The sequence below is a fragment of the Populus nigra genome, chromosome 13 (genome assembly GCF_951802175.1).
Source record: "Populus nigra chromosome 13, ddPopNigr1.1, whole genome shotgun sequence".
In the NCBI taxonomy this organism is placed as follows: domain Eukaryota; kingdom Viridiplantae; phylum Streptophyta; class Magnoliopsida; order Malpighiales; family Salicaceae; genus Populus; species Populus nigra.
Genome location: NC_084864.1, coordinates 5,564,768 through 5,590,836, shown reverse-complemented (window position 1 = coordinate 5,590,836; position 26,069 = coordinate 5,564,768). Strand labels below are relative to the sequence as shown.

The 26,069-nt window shown below is 35.7% G+C and overlaps 1 protein-coding gene across 2 annotated transcripts; it reads left to right on the top strand.

Annotated features, from left to right (window-relative positions):
* Positions 1-1,912: 1,912 nt before the first annotated feature.
* Positions 1,913-9,940, top strand: LOC133670910 (protein ESSENTIAL FOR POTEXVIRUS ACCUMULATION 1-like). 2 transcript variants are annotated; one of them, XM_062091510.1, is made up of 11 exons: positions 1,913-2,245; positions 2,836-2,930; positions 3,598-4,437; positions 4,524-4,620; positions 4,700-4,843; positions 4,922-5,662; positions 5,750-6,789; positions 6,862-7,996; positions 8,072-8,144; positions 9,073-9,218; positions 9,317-9,940. In XM_062091510.1, exons 1-11 carry the CDS (start codon positions 2,164-2,166, stop codon positions 9,649-9,651), a joined length of 4,728 nt encoding a protein of 1,575 aa, XP_061947494.1. In that variant the 5' UTR covers positions 1,913-2,163; the 3' UTR covers positions 9,652-9,940. The 2 variants fall into 2 exon arrangements, with proteins under 2 accessions (XP_061947494.1, XP_061947493.1); XM_062091509.1 differs by having other exon boundaries at positions 5,750-7,996.
* The last annotated feature ends 16,129 nt before the right edge of the window (positions 9,941-26,069 follow it).

Genomic DNA, 26,069 nt, shown 5'->3' with positions numbered 1-26,069 from the left:
AAAAGGGGAGGATAAGAGGCCCTTAAAGGGGGAGACATTACAGAAAAAACACAAGAAACCTAAAGAGGTGACCATTACAAGAAACCCTAGAGGGGGAGGAAAAGAAGGGGAAAGAAAAGAAAAAACGAGAAACGATTCTCCAATCATCTCAGCCTCCCTCTCAGCCCTTTCCCTTTTTCTTTTTCTTTTTTTTCCTCTTTCCTGACCCCTAGATCTTCACAGAGAAGGGCTTCCCCGATTAGCCCCCCCTTTTTTTCCCTAGCCTCCAAGAACCTAGACAGGAGAAGAACCCTCATGTCCTCTGTTCAGACCTCCATCACCATCGACTTGATTAAGGAAGACGCAAAAAAGCAGAAACAGAGGGGGAAGCAGCAGCAGTTGGGCAACCCTCCATCACCATCATCTTTGTTTTCCAATAATAGCACAAGCAATAACACAGGAAAGAAAGACTATGGAAGACGTAGAAAAAAAGAAGTAGAGGAGGAAGCAGCAGTAATCGGCCAACCCTCCATCACCATCGTCATCGTCTTTGCCTTCACTCCACAGTTGCACCAGCCCCAATAGCTCTTCCACACCGTGAACATCCAACAGTCCTTAATTTGAAGCAGCTGCACTGATCTCAGCAACACTAGAAGCCACCATCCTCAATCGCGGCAACCCTTTACCTTGTCGTCTTTGTTCTCACCAGCGCAGCGTCTCAGCACCGCAAGCTTCCCTCTAGCAGCAACAACATGCAACTCTAGGACGACCATACCACAAAGAACAACAAGTGGGATTTTCAACTATGAACAGTTACCCGATCGTCACCATCGTCTTCGCCCGTCAGTTACAGAAATTGAAGCAGCTGCATCAGATTCGTTCTGTATTGTTACAGAAATTGATTCATAAAAAAAATGAGGAAGCACAGGACATATGGAGAGGAGGGAATACCAGTGGAGAACAAGAAAGAAACAAAAGAGGAGGACAAAACAACCAACTAGTCTTCCTTCACTAGCATCTCCATGGTCAGTAACAGGTAAGTCTTCTCTTTCTTGTCTTTGCAATTATAAGTCACTTTTCTCACTGTGCATGCAAATTTAATTACCCTATCACTATTGCATGCATGTGTGAATTGTTCACGCATGCACGCAACAATAACCAGCGGGTCACTAGCGGGCTGGCTGGATCCAGTCCAGCTAGTACGGCTGGGCTAGTTCTAGTCCAAAAAAGGGATTAAAAAACATCATAGAAATTTCTTCTCCAAATTCATTTTTGTGAAATTATTCACTGACCCCAGAGTCAGGAAGATTGTATTTTTTGGATTTGCGCGATATTTACCAACGCTGGAGTTGGAAATATTCGTATGAATTGTTCACTAACGCTAAAGTTAGAAATATGAAAAGAAGAATAAAAAAGAAAAAAGGATAACAAATTTTTAGCAATTTTAGACAAAACCAGCGATGCAGCTCGCCTCAGGTAGGACGCTTAAGGGGTGATACCATCTTTCCTTTTGCGTAACTAGTCCCATGCCATAGAATCTCTGTTGACCAGTTAAGGATCATAGTAACCGTAATACTATGTGACGACTCTTTAAACAAGATATTTTTCCCTAAAAGAACAAGATGTCAGATATTTGTTCTTTTTCCATGTGATTAATTCTTAATCGGTTGTCGCGATATCCAGGTATGCTAATATGATCAAACATTATAATATATATTTTAATTTACTTTCCGTTATACTACTGAAATATTGGGAAATAAACTACTTTCAGGAAACTATTTTTTATAATGTCACTTAAAAAAAAAACTAGTGTAATTGTAATGTAATTATAATTGTAATTGTGATTTTCTTCTTGGAAAGAAAGAAACACTATTTCTTCTTGAAAAGAAAGAAAGACTATATTTAAAGAAATATATAAATAAAAAACAAAAATTAATAACACGCTCTTTGGTTGTTTCGATCTAAACGATCTCAACACACAGACCCTTAGCAGTAATCTCCCTTTCTCTCAGTCCGCAAATTCCCAAACCCTAGCAATCTCCCTTTCTGTTTCTGCAATCTCTCCTCGCGCAATCGCTATCTCATTCTCTCTCTCCCTTCATACCTGTCTTCTTCTTAGCTTCTCTGTATTTTCCTCTGTGCCCACCGAATTTGTGCAATTTTTGTTGGTATTATATAACGACGATGACTGACGGAAAGCTCAATCTACCTGACGATCTCCTCCTCTCCTCCAAATCAGCCGATGAACCCCTCTCCTCCTTCAAAGGTTCAAATTTCAAATTTCGATTTTCTATTGTTTTATCCAATCGATTTGTTCCGGTTTTTTTGGGCATGTATACTTCCGTTTTGGTCTCACCTTTAGGGTTTTGACTATTATTTATATTTTTGCACTTGCTACTCTGTTTTTTTTTTTTTTGCAACAATTTTATCTGATTTAGTTGAATGCAAGTTGCATGACTGTTGAAGTTGAATGGTTTCGATGTTAATTTATATTTCTGTGTATTTTTCATGCTCAATGGTGGTAGATTACTGAGCTTAATAAATGTTCTTTATATATATATATATATGTATATTGTGGTTTTGTTGATTTTTAATGAATGGAAGTCATAGTAGTTAGGAATGTCTTTCTTTTTGGAAATGGTAGATCTAGGAGGAATTGGAGGGAACAAGGCGCCATTGAGTTTGGCAGATGAGTCTAAAGGTAGTTTGTTTTGTATTTCAAGGATTCTAAGCGGGAAAGAATTATTATACATTTATACCTATTTGACAAATACTTATTCGCAGATTTCCGACATGAATTTGATGGTTTTTAATTGTATTATTATATTGATTGTTCTCACTACTTGCTACTTACAGATCAATTGACTGTGGACAACACAATACCACTTTCTCCTCAATGGCTTTATGCTAAGCCGGTGGATGCTAAGTCATTAACTGCTGGAGCATCAGGGGTATGAAATTTAATTTGTCTAAAGTTGGACATGCGCATTGACTAGTTGATCTTTAGTTATCTATATCAGGGTGACATGATCTTCTTTTGTTGTTATTTTTAATTTATTGATATTTATTAATACATGCTTCCTTGGATATTTCTTTTGTTACAACTAATTTTGTTAGCTGATGTGATGTTCTGATATGTTTTGCAGTTTTTCTTGTTATTCCGGATAATTTATGTCATTTAGTGTGATTGTATGTTGTGGTGTTTAGAACCATGTATCTTATCTAGGGCCTTAACTAATTCTAAATTACATTAGTTGCGTGCCGGATTCAGAGATGAAATTTATTGGATTTAAAAGTCAATTGTTTTTTTAACAAGAAGTTATACTTAGCAAGGTGTTGAAATACTTTTAGTTTTGGGTCCAACTCTACTCTGTAACTTTCAAATAATTCAACCTCAGGAGATTCAGTGGCAGCATCTTGATCTCTTTATAGGGAAATACCCCTGCGCCCCCTTTTTATCTGTCAGCTAGAATGCCGTCTTGTTGTTTATAAGTTACTACTTGTTCACTTAGTTTTGTGTGGGATGAACTTATATGTCACCTGAGTTTCTAGAACTATCAAAAGGTTTCCTCTATTTTTTGGGTGTTTTCCAGTGATCCTTGTTCCTGAAAATAACAGGAAACACGTGCATCAAATTCTTTGTCCCTTGGAAACTCCATTGATAACAATTTGAAAGACAATTGGCGTTTAGATGGAACCCAAGACAAGAAAGATCGGAGGAGGATTGCTTCTGACATAGAAAGTAGCCGTCGCTGGCGTGAGGAGGAGAGGGATACAGGCTTGCTTGGTAGAAGAGATCGCAGAAAAGAGGACCATCGCGCTGATTCTGTTTCAACCAGAGATATATCTGAGAATAGGACTTTGTCTTCTTCAGATCGTTGGCATGACAGCAATAACCGCATTTCTGGGCATGAATCCCGAAGAGACAGCAAGTGGTCATCTAGGTGGGGTCCGGAAGATAAAGAGAAGGGTTCTTTAACTGATAAGAGGGCAGATGTTGAGAAAGAAGACACCCACAGCGACAAACAAAATTTTGGCACAGCTAGCCGCCCAACTTCTGACCTTGAGAATGATTCTCGTGATAAGTGGAGGCCTCGCCATCGTATGGAAGTTCATGCTGGTGGACCTGCTGCGTACCGGAGCGCACCTGGATTTGGGTCTGATAGAGGACGAGTGGAGAGCTCAAATGTGCGGTTTGCTGCTGGACGAGGGAGGTCTAACAATAGTGGGAACTTTCAAAATGGCAGGCATCTTAATTCTTCTCCTATTGGGTCCATTCCTGTGAATAAAAATCATACATTCTGTTATCCAAGGGGAAAACTTCTTGACATTTACCGAAAGCATAAGACTCTTCCAAGTTTTGATCCTATGCCAGATGGGGTGGAACATGCATCTCCAATAACCCAGGAAACTGCTATCAAGCCATTGGCTTTTGTTTCCCCTGATGCAGAGGAAGAGGTATATGAATATTATTTAATGTCATGTAAAAGGTATGCCTTGTAGTGATTGTCACTGCTTTAAATTGGATCTTATGATTCTTGCAGGCTGTCCTTGGAGATATATGGCAGGGGAAAATCACAAGCAGTGGAGGATTGAAAAGCTCATTTAGAGACAATGACACATCAAATAATAATACTACAGGTGATCAATGCCCCATTTTCAGTTGACTTTTGCATATCATGCCATCTGTTCTTTCTAACTCACATTTTTGTTTATTCAGGCTTTGGTGAGGTGCCTTTAGGTGAGGGGAACCCAAATTCCTCTGTTAAGACTGAAGAAATTGCTGACTCTTTTGGAAAAATTACTGTTAATGCTTCTGGTCAAGGTATTGGTTCTGAGATGTTAGATACATCAATGGCTGAGGGTAAGTGATCATAACATTGAGTTTTGAACTTTTTCTATCTCACTTTGTTAATACAATTCCATCTGTTGTGTATTTCAGAAAAGGATTCACAAAAAGATGGCACACAGAAGCTTACAACAACAATTGGCAGAGAGTTGACGGATGACTTTGTGCCTGCAGTTTCCAAGAAAGACGATTCCAGCAGTGTCGGGGAGTGTGGCCCAAGCAACAATGTTGTGGAGTTGAAAGCTTTTGAAATGTCATCAGTGGAAGATGTGGCTTCAAAGAAGCACCTTAAGTTGGGGGATAATGAACCAACTACTTTTGAGATTGGTAGCCAGCTTCCTGGCGATTCAAGTTCTCTATTTGATTTTATTATTCCACTCGAGGAGCTATCATTGTGCTATCTTGATCCTCAAGGGGCAATCCAGGGACCATACCTTGGTATTGATATCATTGCATGGTTTGAGCAAGGATATTTTGGAACTGATCTACCAGTTCGTTTGTCAGATGCTCCCAGTGGATTACCCTTCTTTGAGCTTGGAGATATTATGCCTCACCTTAAACTTAAACCTGGGTGCGCTTCAAGCACTAGTCCATCTGCTAAGTTACAACTATCGGAACCTGTTGGAGAAAGCTTGGAAGGGAGCGCACTGCCTCCTGCTTCTTCTCTTGAATTCAAGGGTTCTTCTGTCAGGGAAGAACTGCAGTATGCCTCATCTGGATTTGAGGCCATCCCTAGTGTTAGTGGTCGGTCAAGAATACCTGATCATGGTTTTCGCCCCAGGACAGTGGATTCTGATGATCAAAGATTCCAAAATATTGTTACTTTGGATGAAGGTAAGTTACTAAGAGTGATTCTGCTGTTTATGTCTCTGAATCCATTTTTTGTGCTAATTTAATTGTTTTGATCTTTGTTTGATACAGAAATTGTCTTTCCTGGAAGGCCTGGAAGCAGTGGCAACCCTTTGATAACAGATGCCGCAGGCATTCAGAGTTTTGTTTCTAATCCTCCTAGCCACCCTGTCATCTTAAATGAATTTTCAGAGACTGGCATGCTTACTCATCAGGATGAAATAGTTCATCCATTTGGCTTGCTGATGTCTGAGCTCAGAAGCAAGTCTCATCCGAAGCATGCTCAAGCATCCTATATGGCTTCAAGCATGAGTGAGGGTCATGCTGTGGATCCTTATACAGAGCGTGATGCTGCTCTTGCTAGCCACAGGTCCTTTGATGCAGTATCTGATCAATCCCGTTATACAGATACATGGCCAGAAGATTATAGTAAAAAGCCACTCATGAACCCCCACATTGATCTAGGTTCCACAGACGCTCGACACTTATTTCAGAGGCAACCTGAGTTCAATGATTTTGACCAGCAGCATCTCATGCCACAGAAGATGCAAAACGAACGTCAACAACAGAATCATGCATCTCATCCCTTCTTACAAGAACTGGGTTTTGAGCAAATCCCTTCTCATCTGATTGAACTGCAATTTCAACAGCAGAGAAAGTTGGAGCTCCAACAACAGTGGCAGTTGGAGCTTCAACGGCAGCAGCAGTTGGAGCTTCAACGTCAGCGGCAGTTGGAGCTTCAACGTCAGCGGCAGTTGGAGCTTCAACGTCGGCAGCAATTCGAGCTTCAACGTCGGCAGCAGTTGGAGCATCAGCGGCGGCAGCAGTTTGAGCTTCAGCAACAGCTGCAACAGTTTGAACTTCAGCAACAGCATCATTTACTGCATCAACAGCAGCAGCAACAACAGCTTCATCAGTACCAAATGAAATTGCAGCAGCAGCAGGTTCTGGAACAGTTGCTGCAGCATCAGATGTCTGATCTTGGCTATGGGCAGGGAAAGGGAGATCCAATGAGAGACAACTTGGTTGATCAGAGTCAATTTAGGACACCACTTCCAGAACTGCAGCGAAATCTGCATATTCCAAGGCACTTGGATCTGTCACTGGAGCAGGTAATTCGAGCAAAGATTGGCCAGAATAATCTTCAAGAACCTCAGACTGATATCTTAGACCTCTTATCACAGGTGAAGCATGGTAATATATTGCCTTCAGACCTGCAATTCCATCATCAGCTAGAACAGATGCAGGCGCAAGAGTTGTCTTTGGCAAGGTCTACAGGATTTAACACTTCAGATTGTCACCTGCAACAGCAGAGGCAATCCTCACATGATGAACATTTAAGCCACATCAAATGGAATCATGCTTTACAGGAGTTACATCAAGGTGGGTTTTATGAGCCTAGCTCTATGGCATTTGACCATCTAACTTCTCTTCCTGCTAGCACACTAGGGATTAAGTTGGATAATGTAAATGGTCATTCCCAAGGTCCAGATTCAGCAGAACATCTATATATGCATCCTGCTGAGCAACTGGGTTCTGTTTCTTCAAATGCTCCCTCTTGCGACCAACAAGTTCTTGATGATATTTATGCTTCTCATCCTGAAATGACAGAGAACTACTTCCCTGGAAAACGAAGGCAGCAAGAGAATAGTTGGGTTGAAGGAGGGATGCAACAGCTGCTGCATCATGAAAATGAAAGAAAAAGAAATGTTTCAGAAGCTTCTGGAAACTCTAGTATTTGGTTATCAGGTCAACGAGATGAGGAGAGCTCGAAGCAAGTTTTAATGGATCTTCACCAAAACATAGGTCTTCAGTCTATTCACTCATCAGAAGATGATTATGGGCACCTTATATCCTCTTCAAAGTCTCGGGAATCCTTTTGGCTGATCACTGATTCATCTTCTCCAAATCATAATCCAGATCAAGAAGTTGCCATGAATAACTCATTTATGGATAGGCCTCAACATTTGAACTCAAATTCTCTGTTGCATGATAATCCTGCCATGGCCTTGAGTGGTCAATTACACCTAGGAAATGGTGAAAGATTGCATGGGTCAAATTCTGGAGCGCTACCGGAAGAACCAACTTTTTTGTCTGGCATGATAGATACTTCTCAAGCTAATCATGTGGATAACAGGTTTGGTTCAAAATATACCAAGGATAAAGACTTGGCAGAATTGGATAACAGATCTGGGTCCAAATGTGTGAGGGCCATGTCCAGGTCTGTTTTACACATGGAAGAAAACTTTGTTGAACAAGCTGAAACTGCTATGGATCTTGTTAATGCCCATAGCAGGCATAGTTCACTAAGCAGTGCTGGTAATTTCTCTGCCATCTTGTCAGATATCATTCATATGCTTAGATGGATATTAGAGGTTTTGTGAAAATCTGCAGGTGGATATGGAGGCTTACATGGCTATGAGATGGGATTAGATAATTCGACCAGTGAAGAGGTTTCTAATGACAGGTAATGTTTCTCAGCTGAGTTGTGGCATGGTATTGTTTTTAATGAGGTGGAACGCATCATCTTCTCTTGTTAACAATGATGTTAATTCTCCATCTTGAATATCGTGTTCTACACAATTGGTATCGTAGCACATACGTTTTTACTCTTTGGTAGGTTAGGTGCAACTTATGATTTCTTTTTATTAAGAAGCTTAAAACAAGATGCAATTTGTTTGGGTGAACACTTGCACCTTGACTGGTTTGGATTGTGGGTCTCCTTGTGCATGTGCATACATTAACATGGTGTCATGGATGTCTTATTAGCTGCTGGTATCCTGGACTTTTTTCTAGCAACTTAACTGACGTGAAAAAAGGTAAAAGATAACAGAGGAAACCATAAATCTTGAAGTGCCAAATTTTGAAACCATTGCTGAACTGCAAATGGGCCAAAGCATAGGGTACTTTTTAACATTGCCCCTGCTTTTCTTTTCAAATAGTTGCTTCAGAATGAAAAGTGAGTTGGAGATATTTTTGTCACCCAAACCACTTTTTTAATTTCTTTCTTTTTATTATGATAAAGTAAAAACTTTACACCTCAAGTGGTGCAGTAAAAACTACATCCTCTGCAAAGCCAAAGGGCTGATTCAATATCACCGGTGTTGTGAACAGAGAACGCCTTATTTGTGGCGGCAAGGACATTAACTCCTGAATTTCACAATCTACTTATTTTGCATATGAGCTCTGTGGTCCAAACTATTTATGCATGACTTGACTATTAGCAACTTCAGTGTTTGTTCATGTGTAAATCTTTTATGGGTTTTCCCTTGTAAATCTGTGTTATGACATCGGGAGCTATCAGTAAGGACTTGCTTCATAAACATAGGAGTTGCGAGTTGTACTATTTTAACCTGAAACTAATATTGATTTTCATGAAAAATGCTTGTGGACAGGGTTATATTAAGTAAAGGGCTTGACAATTCCTTGCATAAACACCCACCAGTGTCCCGAGCCTTATCTTCCCTGGATGTTTTGTCAGACATGGCATCTGCTTCGCATAACAAGCATAAAAATCCAACAAGCATTGCAACTTCTGATGGTATATCATTAGTGTCAGATTTGTTGTCTTTTGTTTATTGGGTTTTGGATAATTGTGGTGATTTACAAAAAAAAAAAAAAAACTTTGGTAAATTTCAGAAAGGAGGAATGAGTCTGTAGAGAATTTAGCAGCAGCATGGGGAGGTGATACTCAAGCATCTGGCATGAAAGAAGTGCGTTTTAGGAGGACTGCGTCTTACAATGATGCTGGTATAACAGAGACATCATTCATAGATGTGCTAAAAAAGCCTGTTTTTTCTGAGGCTGAAGCAGCAAATGCGGCTGCCTTGGAATCATCTGATGGTTCACTGACTGGACGAAGTGGGAAAAAGAAGGGGAAGAAAGGAAGGCAGATTGATCCTGCTCTCCTTGGCTTCAAGGTTTCTAGCAATCGCATTATGATGGGTGAGATACAACATCTTGATGACAACTGATACATGCTGTTCTTGTTCGTTTTTCTCCTCTTGTTTTGGAGATGAGTAGATTGTGTACCGATTACTGAAGAAGCAAATAGGACTTGAGATTCTTTGTTTTTTTTTTTTTTTTCCCTTTTCCTGTCTTGTTCAAGGTGCGGAGAAACTGCCTGAATTTCTCTTCTTGTCTGCCCTGCCATATTGTTAGTTAATATAAGTTCAAATTTTATGTAATAGAAAATATTTTGTAGACATGAAACATGTCAGAGAATAATAATAAAATATAAATCCTATATTAGGTTTCTAATCATTTGATGGTTCATGATATATAATATATATTTTTATATTTCATGAGTTCAAGTTAATTTTATTGTGAGGTTATGGAAGTTTTAAGCTTAAAAGTTTTACTATAGACAAATTTTATTTTATATTTTAGGGTCTCAATAGTTGCTCGTGGGGGATAAAAAATGCAAAAAAAATATCTAGTTTATTATTAAACCTGAAAGTTCTTGTTTGTAAACTATCATTTGATTTGGTTAACTTTTTTTATATAATTGTTATTTTATGTGACTAAAAATTAAAAATATCATAAATGTTATCATGTTCAAAATCTATTATTAGTAATATTATTTTTATATCATATACATAATAATTGTATAAAATATCATTAAAATCTAAATAAAAAAAGTATTTAAGAACCATGTAAAGAATAAAGAGAGTGAATTTTGCATGCATGATCGGTAACTCCTATACCAAATGATTGATTTTTCTCATGTCTCCGATGATTTTTGAATTGTAATTTAGTTATATTTATCAATCATTTGGATGATCGGTAACTCCGATACCAAATGATTGATTTTTGCAGTTCAGTATCACGAGTTACCGATCATCCTATTTGCTCCACCAGACATGCGGTTCTGTAGTCAAAGCGACTTCGTCCCCTTCGTGGATGTTTCCAGTGTATGGCTAGATTTCAATTAACACAACCGATTCCTATAGGAGCACTAAACAAGATACATACGCCATAATTTCATGGACCATGCCCAACTCAACCGTTGATTCAAGCTAGCATGGCTAATGAGAAAGTCCGCCAGGTAAAGTGAGGCCCAAATATTTAGTTTTTAAAAAATTATTTTTGTTTACATGATTACCTAATTTACTAGCCTTCCTGCCATGCTAAAATATTGTTCATGTACTTAAATGTGGTACCTCAAATAGGGTAAAAAATAATATAAAAAACCAGTTATGACAAACCTGTAAACAAACTAATTAGGGTTGAGTCATCCCGGGATATCTCATCAAACCTATAGCCCATATAATGTAATTTGAATAACCTGAGAAAAAAAAAAGAGAATTATAAAGTTTTTTTATAAAAAAAATGTAATAAATTTTTAAATCCGTAACCTGAGTTATTAAACTCGAACTCAATTAATTAAATGTTTAAGAATGAAATTGAAAAAAAAAATTTTAATTATACAAAAGAATTCTAAAAAATAGCAATAAAATAATAAGCATCAAATTAAAATACAAAATATATTTTATATTTAATTGAAGGGTGAAATTTTTAAAAAATCAATTTAGTAAAAGATTTTTTTTTTTAGAAAAAGAATGAGGATCAAAATTGACATAAAAAATAAAACAATGTTGTAATTAATGGGTGAAATTGAAAAGAATTATAACTTTTACAAAGATGTCAAGAAAAAAAATCAAAACAATAAGAACCAAATTAAAAAAACATAATAACATCAATTTGAATTGAATGATAAAATTGAAAATCACTAAAACTTTTACAAAAGGGCAAAGAAAAAAAAAATTAGAAATCCAAAGAACGAGAACCACATTGATAAATATAATATTTGATAAATTGAGATTAAAGGATGAAATTAAAAACAAATAAAATTTTTATAAAAGAGTCAAGAAAAATAATTATAAATCAAAAGAATAAGGATTGAAGTTGAAATTCTAACAATCAAGAGGACTAAAATGTGATTTTTTGGGGAGGAGAGAGAGAAGGAAAAAGAAGAAGAAAGGGCTATTGATGCCAAACTAAACCACCACGCTGCACTAACTGGAATAGACATGACAACGCTTCAAATGACATGGCTAAAGGGTATTTTTGAATGTCAGGAGGCGTTGCACGCAACGACTAAAGGGTGTAGACGCCTTTCATGTACCCTTGGATGTGCCACATATGTGACCATCTTTTTATTTTTGTTTTATTTTATTTAGTCAAATATAAAATTGTCTTTAAACTGACATGATAATTACAAAAAATCATTGTGAGAATTCAAAACACCCCATATTCTTAGGCTTAATAATTTTTTATTATTATTTTAAGGTTATTTTTTTTGTTTCATTATGCATTTTATATAATGCCCCCATAAATTCTTAAATTCTTAACGTCTTACAATTTTCATGAGCTTTGAAATCAAGAAAAACAAGGTAATTTTTTTTACATACCATTAACTCAATTAACATTTCTCCAATGTAACAATTTATTTTCCTCGTACCTCATAACAATCACAAATTATTCCTACTAAAAGCTTTATTACAACACTAAAGTCAACCTTAAGATTTCACTTTACACTTGGAATCTTTCCCGTCTTAGCCATGTCTTAACAATTAAGCATCCTACAAGAATTTAGTTTTTACATTAATCTTTACCTGAAATAATACAACTTTATTGACCAATTACCTAATTTTTCCTTTAAATTGTATGGCATCTTAGTATACCATCACAGATTCTGCCAGCTTCAATCTTTAATTCTGTTTCATTCTTTATGCCCCTCTCTCAAAGTCTTATATATCATATATAAAGCCCTTTACTTTTTAGAAGACCCACACCACCTAGTCATAGGCAACAATATCCATGTGAAGTCATTCGAGAGAATTGTTCCCTTAAACCCTACTATTTCATTTAATCAATTTGCGTACTTGACTTTGATTGAAATATAATATTTGATAAATTAAAATTGAAGGATAAAATTAAAAATAAATAAATTTTTTATAAAAGAGTTAATAAAAAAATTAAAAATAAAAAAATAAGGATTGAAGTTGAAATACCACTAGCTAAAATGACTAATCTGTAATTTATGGGGAGGAGAGAGAGAAGAAAAAATGAAGAAGAAAGGCTCCAAACTAGAAAATGCATATAGGAGAATGGAAGAAAGAAAATTATCAAGGCTGAAATTATTAAATTAAGGAATTCCACTTTTGCAAAGAGATAAGAAAGAACATGGTTCATTCCAGACAATATGTTTAAAGACTAAAATATAACTTGTAAAATATAATTATGAGATTAGGATGAAAAATGATAATTGAGATGAAATAATTTGATGATATAAGCCTAGTAAGTTTCGGCTAAATGAGGATTCAAGGAAGATTTGAATTGTTGATTTATTATCCCACGTGTAATGAAAATGGTATAATGAAAAGGCTAGGTTAAGTGATGCAAGAACAAGAAAGAAGTTTATCCTTGACTAATGACATCACTACCTCCTAGCATTGGTTATTTTGAGTGAAAGATCAAGGTGTGACTTAGTGTTGATGAAGTAGAGGGAAAGATTTAGAAACATTGTGATGGTTCACAGGATGAAGGAGTACGTAAAGCCAAACTTGTACCAAGAGTATTACTTGTCAAAAAAGGAGAGATTAATTGGCGCACACATATGAGATATGAACCTTAATTAGAAATGAGATAATAATGATAATAATGTTAACAAGATCTTATTTAGAAACAAAAATTGTATGAAGCTTAAGATGATGGTTGTTAAACGAGTAGATTAGAAAACTGGACAATTTCATTGATTAACCTTACGATAAGATTAGGGATTGATGAAGATAAAATTTAAATGAGGTTTCTCCATAACAGTTGTAGGTATAAATGTTACCTTTCAAATGAAATTAGCGTTGCTTAATTTGGAGTTATGTAACTCCAAATATGATCCAAAAACCGAGTAAGGGTCTAGCTTATATAAAACTGGACAACTTGTAGATGCTAATATGATGGTTTAAATTGAGCCCTAAAATAGTATAATTTGGAGTTGGTTTATTTAAATACATTATAGGCATGAATGTTAGCTTTCAAATGGAATTGTTATTGATGAATTTGAAACCATACAACTCCTGATATGACTTAAGAACTGAAGGAAGGTCAAATTCAACCTTACGGGACATATTTCATTAAGTATAATAATAGATGAATTTGGGTACTTTAAGGACAGAACTAGGTTTCCCTACCTTCAGTAAAGTTGTAGATTAGTGTTTTACCTTTCAAAAAAGTCAAGTTATGTTCATAACCAAGGTCTAGAACTCTGCTTATAAATGAAATACAAAATAATATTCTTGAGTAATAAAATGGGGATGAAGTGTGTAATGAGGAAAATGAATTCATAATAATGGACTTATATGAATAAGATTTCAATTATATTATGAGAATTCACATTATGGTAAAGTTATGAAGTGATACTTATACTACCTCTTAATCTAAACAGGAGAGGTGCTTGGAGTAGGTTCATTTGTGGTTAGAAGACTTGTTTGGATGGAGGAGCAGGTATGTGTCTTGCACCTTATCTTTTCAATCCATATAAACTTATATTGATAAATTCAAAATTTATTGTTGTATTGGTACGCTAAATACTTGAATAGATATAAATACCTTACGTACATTAGTATGGATCAAATTAGTTATGATAATATTAGAATGAATACGAGTACCTTGCGTATTTGGGTATGGATCAATTAGTTATGATAATGTTTGAATGAACATGATTACCTTGTGTGCATTGTTATGCATCGAATTATTCATGATATTATTGGAATGAATATGAGTATCTAACGTGCATTGGTAGGCATCTTGTGCCTCGTTAAATTGATTTTAATTTTATTCTTGAATTTTGTGCAACTACAAGTATATCCACTACATTGGAAGTATATAATGAATTAAGAATGAGAATTTAATTAATTAGTTTCCTGGTTCAGAAACTAATGGCGTCAACATGTCTAACGATCAGGATTTTAATTGATTAGTTTCCTGGTTCATAAACTAATGGCATCAACGTGTCTGACAACCAGGATTTTAATTGATTAGTTTTCTAGTTTAGAAACTAATGGTGTCAGTGTGTCTAACAACTGTGATTTTAATGGATTAGTTTTCGGTTTGGAAACTAATGGTGTTAGCATGTCTAGTGACCTGGATTTTAATTGATTAGTTTCCTAATATAGAAACTAATGACATTAGTGTGTTTGGCAACCGGGAAAGTCTGGAAGTAAAGATATATAGTATTGAATTGATATCTGGATGAGATATCATATGGATATTGACTTTTACGTGAAAAGACGAAAGAAAAGAGATGTAGTATTGAATTGATATCTGAGTGAGATATCAGATAGATATTGGCTTTTATATGAAAAGTTGAAAGAAAAGATAAGTAATATTGAATTGATATTTGAGTGAGATATCAAATGGATATCATCTTTTGTATGAAAAGATAGAAGAAGAAATGTGTATGGCACTTAAATAGAGTGCCAAAATTCTTGACAATTGACCTTCTAATGACCATAATTTTTATTTGATTAGTTTCCTTGTTTGGAAACTAATGGCGTCAGCATGTATAACAATCAGGATTTTAAAATTGATTAGATTTCTAGTTTGGAAACTAATGGCATCACTGTGTCTGATGACCAAGATTTTAATTGATTAGTTTCCAGGTTTGGAAACTAATGGCGTCAGCGTGTCTAACAATTGAGATTTTAAAATCGATTAGATTTCTAGTTTGAAAACTAGTGGTGTCAGCATGTTTAACGATTGACATGATAAAAAAATTGATGTCTTATCCCAAATAGAGGAGTGTAAAAGTAATAAATAACCCGACAAGACCAGGGTCGAATCACAGGGAGGTGAACTATATAAAATTATAAACAACAAATGAAAAGGAGTTGAAAAGAACTTTTGAGATGTGATATTGATATGAGTATTAATCAAAGATAAAAACAATTGTCAAGGTTAGATGATCCACTAATAGTATTAGAAATAAGTATAGTATAAACTCTTTTTATTAATTAACTAGAAACCACACACAAAGGAGGTTCCAATCGGATGATTTATCCTTAATAGTTCATTATAAATTTTTAACATGATCATATTAATTATCTTATTTTAGTAACACCATACTTTTAAATATTGTCAGGAATTCATGATGTTAACTTATGTTAACAACAAATCAAGTTCCTTACCGTACAATATGCTATGAAAGTGCCAAGTATTTGTTGTACCAAGGGTTGTACAACACAAATCTAGATTAATCATTTAACAAGCAAAGTATTAAGAATTAGTAAGATAAAAAGATAAGACATGTTAATAACAAACTTTCTTGGATATAAACATTGAAGTCCATGTTGAGTTTATATTATACTTATTCTAACATTATTAGTGAAACCTTTTCATCTTGACATAATAAACTTAGCTAAATATTGTGAAATAGAGAAACATAAATAAACTAGATAGGAACATAGTTATGATGAAAAGTATAAACAAGAGATTAATGAAAGCAAAACTTAAACATTATAAAAATACAAAGAAAGAAAGCAAGAATATAATCTTGATATGAAAACCAAGATGTCTAAATGTATGGAAAATGCCTCCTTTTATAGGCTAAAATTCAGAACTATTGATTTGATAACTAATTATTGAGTGGGTGGCCACTTTTTGACTTGGTGACAACAATCATCTTCTTGTCTGAACAAACCGTCATTGCTAACGTCAGAATTTGAACAGATTGTCCCCATGAAAATTCTAGGAAATTGTCTCAGTATTCCAACAAAACAAGAATGAGCTCATTTGGACTTCTAGAACTCGAGATATGGGTTGAACACTGAACAATGTCTGGGCTATAGGACAGATTCTGATTTCTCTTTTGTTGCTACAATTTGAACTTGAAAACGGCTGTTTTGAATCTTGGACTCTTCATGAAAGTTTTAGGCATATGTCTTAGCTTTCCATCCATATAAACCAGACCTAAATCCATGTTCTACAACTTCAGTTATGATCCAATAGTCGAATGATGTTCCAGTTTTAATTGAACCAGCATCTCTTCTTTAAGCTTAGCCCTCTATTTGTCTTTTCACTTTCAATAGTTAAACACATCAATCAATCCTTTAAATTGTAAGATATGCCTGCATTCAAAATGAGCATCTACCATAAATTAAAGATATCTTATGTTATTAGACTTATTATTATAAAACATACTTAAGTTAGGGAATTTAATGATACTTTAAGTGCAATATGATGATATAAAACCTTGATAAAAATGTACTTTTAAGTACTAATCAACGGTGCCTAAAACAAAAATAGAAGTGAGATAGTTCTTGGATCGTTTGAATTATATTGCTCGGTTTATATCTTAAATAACAACTTGTGAGTCAATCTTCTAACTCTTTTGAAACAAAAATCCTAGTGTATGGAGCATAAAATGCCAAGAAACAGTATTTGCATAATCTGGCTCTGTCAATGCCTCCTATTCTTGGCAGACCATTGGTTCGATATGACAACAACAACAAAAAAAAGTTATGGAATGTGTACTCGGGCAACATGATGAGCTTGAAAGAAAAGAGATAACGATATATTATATGATTAAGAAGTTCACAGATTGCAAGTCCAGAAACACGATGGTAGAGAAGCTTTGTTGTGCACTTGTATGGCTACGAATTGACTTCTACATTACATGTTGCATTACACTATATATGTGATTTCAAAACTAGATCCTCTCAAATGTATCTTTGAAAAGCCTTATTTATCAAGCAGAATAGCAAGATGACAGGTGTTGTTGGTTGAGTATAACATAGTGTACATGACAAGAAAAGCCATGAAAGGAAGTGATATCGCTGATCATTTAGTAGACAATGTAATTGAAGATTGTGAGCTTTTGAATTTTGACTTCCCAGATGAATATGTGCTAATAGTAAAAAAGAAAAAGAAAAAGAAAGAGCTAAACTGATGGATAATATATTTTGATGAAGCAGTAAATATACATGGCAATGGGGTAGAAGTAGTGATAATTTCCCCTAACAGAAAGCAATACCCTGTTTTGATCAAGCTGCAGTTTGAATGCACCAATAAAACGACTGAGTATAAAGCTTGCATTCTCGGATTAGAAGCTGTATTAGAGTTGAAGATACAAAAACTTGATGTCTATAGAGACTCAATGCTGATAATCTACAAAGTGAAAGGAGAATGGCAGTAAAAAATAAGAAGTTGAGGCCATATAAAGAATATTTGTACAAACTAGTGAAAAAATTTAACGAGATAAAATTTGCTCATATAGAAAGAGACAAAAATCAATTTGTTGATGCTCTCTCCACTTTAGCTTCCATGGCCAAAATTGATCATGAGAATAGAGTGTAACCGATAAGTATTGAAGTTAGGGATTCTTTGGCCCATTGCTACTCAATTGAAGGGGAAGTGGATGGAAATTCGTGGTAATATGATATCAAACAGTTTATTTAACACTAGAAGAATGCCCCTAGGGAATCCAATACAAATATGAAAACCTTGTGAAGGTTAGCCATAGACTATTACCTCGATGCAAAAGTGTTATATAAGAGGTTGTCCAACAGAACATTATTGAGATGTTTGGATGGGATAGAAGAAAAAAAGGCACTCCAAAAAGCTCACAAGGGGATTTATGCAAGTCATGCTAGTGGATATATGACGGTTATACAAATACAGAGGTCAAGATATTTCTGGAAGACCATGAAAAAGGATTGCATAGAATATGTCAAAAAAATGCCACAAATGTCAGGTGTATAGTGATAAGATAAATGCACCTTTAGCTCCTCTATTCAATATGACATCTTTATTACAATTTGTAATGTGAGGAATCAATGTAATTAGACCTGTTAATACAAAAGCCAGCAAGGGCATCAATTTATGCTAGTGGCCATTGACTAATTCACAAAATAGATGCAAGCCAGTACATATACTCATGTAACCTAGAAGGTAGTGAAGAGATTCATTGAACGAGATTTAATCTGTTGATATGGAGCATCTAAAAGGATAATGATTGATAATACTAAGAACTTTAATGAAAGAATGATAATATAGCATTGTGCGAAATGGAAAATCAAGCACTCAAATTCATCTCCATACATACCATAGATGAATGGTGTTGTAGAAGCTACCAACAAGAATATCAAGAAGATTATACAGAAGATGATAGTCACGTACAAGAACTAGCATGAAATGCTCGCTTTTGCTCTATATGTATATTACACCACAATAAGAACATCTACAAGAGTGACACCTTATTCCTTGGTTTACAAGACAAAAATGGTCGCTAGAAGCATAAATCTCATCTCTAAAGGTATTGATGGAATGAGAACTTGAGAAAGTTAATTGAGTCAAAATGAAATATGAGTAGTTAAATCTGATTAGTGAAAAACGTGAGCTATAATATATCATTACCTGTTGTATCAACAAAGAATGGCTAAAGCATATGAAAAGAAGGTCAGACTAGGGTATTTCAGGAATGAAATTTAGTGCTGAGAAAGATCTTACCTCTACCTAGTAAAGATTAGAGTAAGTGGGCACTCAACTATGAAGGCTCATATTTCGTGCATAAAGCATTCTTTGTGGGAGCTCTGTTATTGACAAGAATGGATGGAGATGATTTTCCTAGGCCTGTGAACTCTAATTATGTAAAGAAATACTATGCGTAATGTACTCATCTACTTTAAATCAATAAAGTTTGGCTATTCATTCTTGTTACATCTTGGAATTTCGTAAATGATCTCAAAAGGCTCAACAAAACTCTTTTTCAAAAATCATTTTCTATTAAACAAAGGTTTTCAAGATTTGATCAAAAGGTTAATAATTTCAAGAAAAATAAGTGATATGTTAAAAGTAATGATTCACCAAACAACTCCCTAGGTGATGGCTAAGTACCCAGAAACCTAAATAGATGACCTAACAATCAAAGTTTATCATACAAAAGCTACATGAAACAAAGACGATAAAGTTTTGATGAATCATGAACTCACAAAACGATTCCATGCAAATCATTATGATGATGAGGTCAAAATTTATCGATCCTAACCAATCTTGCTTGAAATAAGAAAAGGTTATGTTTTGATACCCATTAGAAATGAATATATCCATTGTAGTCTCAATTTGAGCAGAAGTGAAAAAAACATTTTCTCCTTCGTAAGATAACTCTAGCTAAGATCACACCTCACACTGGGGTATGTATTAGAAAATGATGAGAATATGGTCGGAAACCCAAAAAATATAGAATACCTATGAACGAAATCCACAAGATCTTGATTAAAACCACAAGACCAATAAGCCAAAAAAAATATGGGGGGCTTTGTTAAGTGACAAATCTTGAAAAAAAAAACATACGGGTATTTGAAAAACAAGCAAATGCTTCTCCTGCAGCTTCGACGAACAAAGAAAAGGAAAATCATTGAGGAACTCGCAAATAGAAGAAACATGTTTGGCTTTTCGATCAAGGGCTTGAAATATAAAAAAGATATTGGTATCTTGATTCTTATAGAAAGTTTGATATGAATAGATAAAAAGATTTCAGGAAAAGTCGATTAGGTGTTCAATCAAAGGTTTAGAGTGAAAAGAAAAACATGGAAAGATCATTTGTCTCAACTTCTATGAGCGAAGGTCTCTAATAGCATAACATATCTTGGAAAGCGAAAGAGGATGAATTGCCATAAGGGAGTGAAAGTAATCCTAGATCCATGAAGACCCTAAAAAACCATTTGAGCTTGTGAATTGCTTTTTTTTTTGTAGCTATGAAACTCAACCTTCATTACATACTTTAAAAAGTCTATTTTAATCAAGCAAGCAAGAAAGACTGATAAATACGCTTTCAAAATGTAAGGAACCATTCATGAAAGTTATGATAAAGTGAATAACTTTTCATCTTTGTTGAGCAAATTCAAACATAAAACTTCAAACAAGTATTTGATCCTTTTTTAACCCAATGCAAAATGAGTCATCTCCTAAACCAATCACCATGATGAAATATCTTTCTTCAAAGACGAATACAAATCATAAGAGTTATGTGAACATTGCTATTTGACATGACTTTTAAAAATCCCAAGCTTTCAAAAAAACAAAGTAAATTTTGGGAAATCCTTGTTATGGAAAACACCTTAAAATAAAACCAAAACGTGTGTCACATGTATTTGAGAAAAAGCACACTAAAAACAACATTGTCATAAAGTAAGGAGTTCTAATGCATTCCCAATTAGGATAGTATTCATCATGGCCTAAATAATCTAAAAAAAGAAGGCTATAAAGGCAGCTCAATGCTTAAGATTTGAAAGTAACTTGCATGGATTTACTCGAGTAAACTAGAAAGATGAGCTGGAAAAAGTGATCAACTTGAAAATTATAATCCTTGACAATTAAAAGAAGAGATTGTGAAGAAATAGGGGGCCTATATTTCAAAAGACATACATTGCATATGGTTTAACCTCAACTTTAATAATGTTGGTGCAGGATTCATCAATCAAGAGGAAATGCAGTGAAATCTGCATGGGTGAATGGAAGTTGAGAAATGATAAAGAAATCTCATCCTTATGGTGTGGATAACTAAGGCCACAAGACAAGGCATTTGTTTTAAGAGTTTATCCTTTGAGGGTATTTTGTTTTAGGAATGTTTTGAAGGATTTTAATGAAGATCTTAGTTTGAATTTCAAAATAGGCAGGTCGCCTGTGAAAATAGACCAATTTCAGGGAAACATGGATGCTTATTGAAGTTATTTTTGAAATTTGAAAATGATAGGTCACCCGTGAAAGTAGACTAATTTTTTAATTTCAAAATGAGCAAGTTACCCGTAAAAATAGACTAATTTCAAGAAAGTATAGATGCTTGTTGAAGTTCCTTTTGGAATTTGAAAAGGGTAAGTCATCCGTGAAAATAGATCTTTTTTTAAATTTCAAAATAGGTAGGTCATTCATGAAAATAGACAAATTTTAAGGAAGCATGGCTGCATGTTTAAGTTCTTTTTTGAATTTGAAAAAGGCAAGTCACCTGTCAAAATAGATCAGTTTTTGAATTTCAAAATGAGTAGGTTGTTCGTGAAAATAGGCCAATTTCAAGGAAGCATGGACACTTGTTGAAGTTATTTTTGGAATTTGAAAAGAATAGGTCACTCGTAAAAATAAACCAACTTTTAAATTTCAAAATAGACAGGTTGCCCGTGAAAGTATACCAATATCAAAGAAACATGTATGCTTGCTGAAATTCTTTTTGGAATTTGAAAAAGGTAGGTCACCCGTGAAAATAAGCCAACTTTTGGATGGATGGATCACCCAGCAAGTCTGCAAAATTGACAACCCAATTCTGATTGGTAAAATGTAAATCTCGGGAAAAATCAAGGTTGGATTAAATTAAAGAAAATAAACTAAACTAAAAAGATGTGGGGGCAAAAAGAACTTGTAGCCTTATGTCTTAACTTTCTAACGAGACTAATCTTGCTTGAAACGGAGTTCTATAACTCTAGGTATAGTTAAAAATATAAGGAGAGGTCGGATAGTAACGGCTCAAAAACAAGACAGTAACAGTTGGGTAGTAACAGTTCAATATCTAGACAGTAACAGTTGCACAATAACAGTTTAATGTCAAGACAATAATAGTTGGACAGTAACAATCCAAATATTTGTTGAGGGGAAATTTTGATTGTCTTGGAAGCAAAACTAGGTTCTTCTTTCTTCAAAGAACTTGTATCCTCATGTATTAGCTTTCCAAAGAGACCAATCTTGCTTGAAACGAAGTTTTATAACTCTAGATATAACCATATTTCATCTGTGTATTTTTATTTTTATCCATCCATAATGATATTTTGTTATATAATATATATCATAAATATTGTGGTGGATAGGTGTGATAATATTTATGGGGGTATGAAACCCAAAATGATTGGATTGGGTTTGAGTTAGGAGATGTGAGTTATTAGAAGTGTAAACAGGTTTCATGTCAATAACTTGGGACCTTCCAATATAGGGGAGACTTCGTCGAAATTTTGGTATATTTTAATACGAAGACCATGAATATATATAGAAAAAAAATTAATTACTCTTTTTTTTTTGTTGACATGAGATTGTTGTTTTTATCCTGGAATGAGGGATGTTACATTTTGGTATAAGAGCCTAGGTTGCTATTCCAGGGACCAGGATGGCGAGGACAAGGCAAAGAGCCAGGACTTATCCATCCCCATTTCTGGAAGTGATCAGAGTTTTCGTAATGAAAGTGATCTAGACTGGGATCCCTTTACAAACACCTCCTCTCATATACATGCAACATCAGTGTACTAAAAAAGAGGTCAGTCAATGAGACTTTGAGATGATTCATTATCCCATTAGGCAGATGTATCAATGCCCGAGGTATCAGACAGACAAGGGGAGATAATATACCCCCCACTAGTGGCACCGGTAGCTGGATCAAACCCATTTTCGGATCCTGCTTTTATGGAACATATAATGAGACATGTAGCAGCATAAATGATAGCGGGAGCCTCCAGTACAACTCCTAAATCAGGGGTAGTAGTCACTATAATGCAATGGGTGAAGGGTATAAGAGAGATGGGTTGTATGACTTACCGTAGCGAAAAAGATGCTGAGGTTGCTGGGCATTGGCTGAGGCAAGTGGAAAAAGTTATAAATCAGATGCAGGTGCCATAGGAGCTGCGGGTGGATTGCGTGACTCAACTATTAATTGAAAGCGCCCACTCTTGGTGGGAGACCATTAGAGAGAGGAGATTAGGGAGGTATTGAGATGGAAGGACTTTTGTGAAGAATTTGAGGTGAGGTACTATTCTTTGGAGCATAGGAGGGAGAAAGAACATGAGTTTTTGGATTTGAGGCTGGAAGATTTGACAGTTTTGGAGTATGAGATGAGATTTCAGGATTTAACAGCTTTTACCTCCACTTACCTTTCCATAGAGTGCCATAGGATGGAGAGGTTCCGTGATGGACTGAGGTAGGAATTAAGGATGATATTGATAGCCATGTAGTTTCGGTCTGTACGGGAATTGGTATGGGTTTTTCAGGGTATAGAGAGGGTAATAAGGGATACCCCGAAGCCAATGGTTGAGCAGAGTGAGGTAATTGGAGCTAAGAGGAGAGATTTTGAGCTTTTGACTGGGAGACCTCCTCTTCCAAAGAAAGGGAAGAACGGGCAATCATCAGGACAGTTCCAGAGAAGAGGTGGGAGTTTCACCCTAGGAGGGAGCTTAGGAGGATCTAGACAGGTCAATGGAAAAGGAGCTTAGGGAGGGCAGGCTAGACAGGGAGTCAAAACTGCTAGAGGGTCTACAAAGCAGAAGGGACCAGTATATCCATTTTGTCAGAGATGTGAGCAGCGACACCTTAGATATTGTTCTGTGATGCTGGGGAGATGTTATATTTGTAGAGAAGAGGGGCATCGATGGAGAGAGTGCTCGCATGTTGGCAGAGGTTGTTACTATTATGGGGAAACGAGTCACAGGAAGAAGGATTGTCCTCGTAGAACTACCGAAGGAGCCCATGGTCAGAGGATTGAGGTTTAGAGCCAGCAACAATTAGTGGCAGTCGATCGTCCTATCAGGCCTACCTAGTCAGGGATGAGTGCTACTCGTGGGAGGCCTAGAAATCAAGAGGGGAGGACTCAGGGTCGGGTATATCACACTACGAGGATGTGGAAGTTGTACTTGATGTGGTGGCAGGTACTTTACAGTTAGATACTATGCAAGTTTATGCTTTAATTGATCATGGAGCTAGTCATTCCTTTGTATCTTATAGAATTATGAATAACTTGCATGTGTTATCTAGTAACTTGGGTGTAGGAGTGACAGTTAGTACAACTCTAGGAGAGAATATACATATTAATGATATTTATAAAGGGGTAAAACTATATATTGAAGGGTTAGAGTTGACGGTAGATCTTATGCCATTAGAGCTATATGATTTTGACTTTATTATGGGCATGGATTGACTAAATAAAGATAAAGCACAAGTGGATTGTTTCACCGAAATGGTGACAATCCAAGGATATGTGATAAAAGAGTAGTGTTTAGAAGGGAAAGAAAAGTAATTCTAAGTTGTGTAATCTCAGTCTTGATGGCTAGAAAATTATTGAGGAAGGGTTGCTCTGCTTGGTGAGCCCATGTAAGAGAGTTGGAAAAGGGTAGCATAGATTTGGCTAGTATTCTTGTTGTGAGGAAGTTTTGAGATGTATTCCCAGAAGAGTTGCCTGGATTACCTCCAGTTAGAGAAATTGAAGTTTCCATAGAAACTATTCCAGGAGTTTCTCCTATAGCCCAGTCTCCTTATAGGATGGATTGACTAAGTAAATATAAGGCGCAAGTGGATTGTTTCAAGACGGCGACAATCCAGGGAATATGTGATGAAAGAGTAGTGTTTAGAGGGGAAAGAAAAGTAATTCCAAGTTGTGTAATCTCAGTCTTGGTGGCTAGAAAATTACCGAGGAAGGGTTGTTCTGCTTGGTTAGCCCATGTAAGAGAGCTGGAAAAGGGTAGCATAGATTTGGCTCGTATTCCTGTTGTGAGGGAGTTTTGAGATGTATTCCCAGAAGAGTTGCCTGGATTACCTCCAGTTAGAGAAATTGAAGTTTCCATAAAAACTATTCCAAGAGTTTCTCCTATAGCTCAGTCTCCTTATAGGATGGCACCTATGGAATTAGCGGAACTGAAGGTCCAATTTCAGGAATTGATAGATAAAGGCTTCATCCAGCCTAGTAACTCTCCCTAGGGAGTTCTGGTATTGTTTGTAAAGAAGAAGGATGGCACCCTTCATTTGTGCATTGATTATCGTCAATTAAATAAAGTGATGATGAAGAACAAGTACCCACTCCCACAAATAGATGACTTGTTTGATCAGTTGAAGGGTGTTAGGGTGTTCTCTAAGATAGATTTGAGATATAGATACCACCAATTAAGAATAAAGGAACAAGCCATACAAAAGACTGCATTCCAAACGCGTTATGAGCATTATGAGTTTTTGGTGATGCCTTTCGGGTTAACCAATGCTCCAGCCATGTTTATAGACTTGATGAATCGAGTGTTTCGGCCTTACCTGGACCAATAAATGGTTGTATTTATTGATGATATCTTGACGTATTCAAACTCTCTCTTGGAGCATGAATAACATTTAAGGGTTATGCTACAGACTTTAAGGGAGAATCAATTATATGCAAAGGTGGATAAGTATGAGTTTTGGCTCAAAGTAGTATTTTTGGGCCATGTAATATCCACAGAAGGAATATTTATGGATCTAAGAAAGGTTGAGGCCGTGTTAAAATAGGAAAGGTCTACCAACGTTAGAGAAATCCGGAGTTTCTTGGGTATTATTGGATATTACCGGAGGTTTATTGAGGGGTTCTCCGCTATAGCATCACCTTTAACTAAGCTGACCCGCAAAGAAGTCA

Coding starts and splice junctions, on each gene's coding strand:
- LOC133670910 (XM_062091509.1), top strand. CDS start 2,164: ATGACTGACGGAAAGCTCAATCTACCTGACGATCTCCTCCTCTCCTCC. Junction 7,997..8,071: donor TAGTTCACTAAGCAGTGCTG/GTAATTTCTCTG, acceptor GAAAATCTGCAG/GTGGATATGGAGGCTTACAT. Junction 8,145..9,072: donor GAAGAGGTTTCTAATGACAG/GTAATGTTTCTC, acceptor GCTTGTGGACAG/GGTTATATTAAGTAAAGGGC.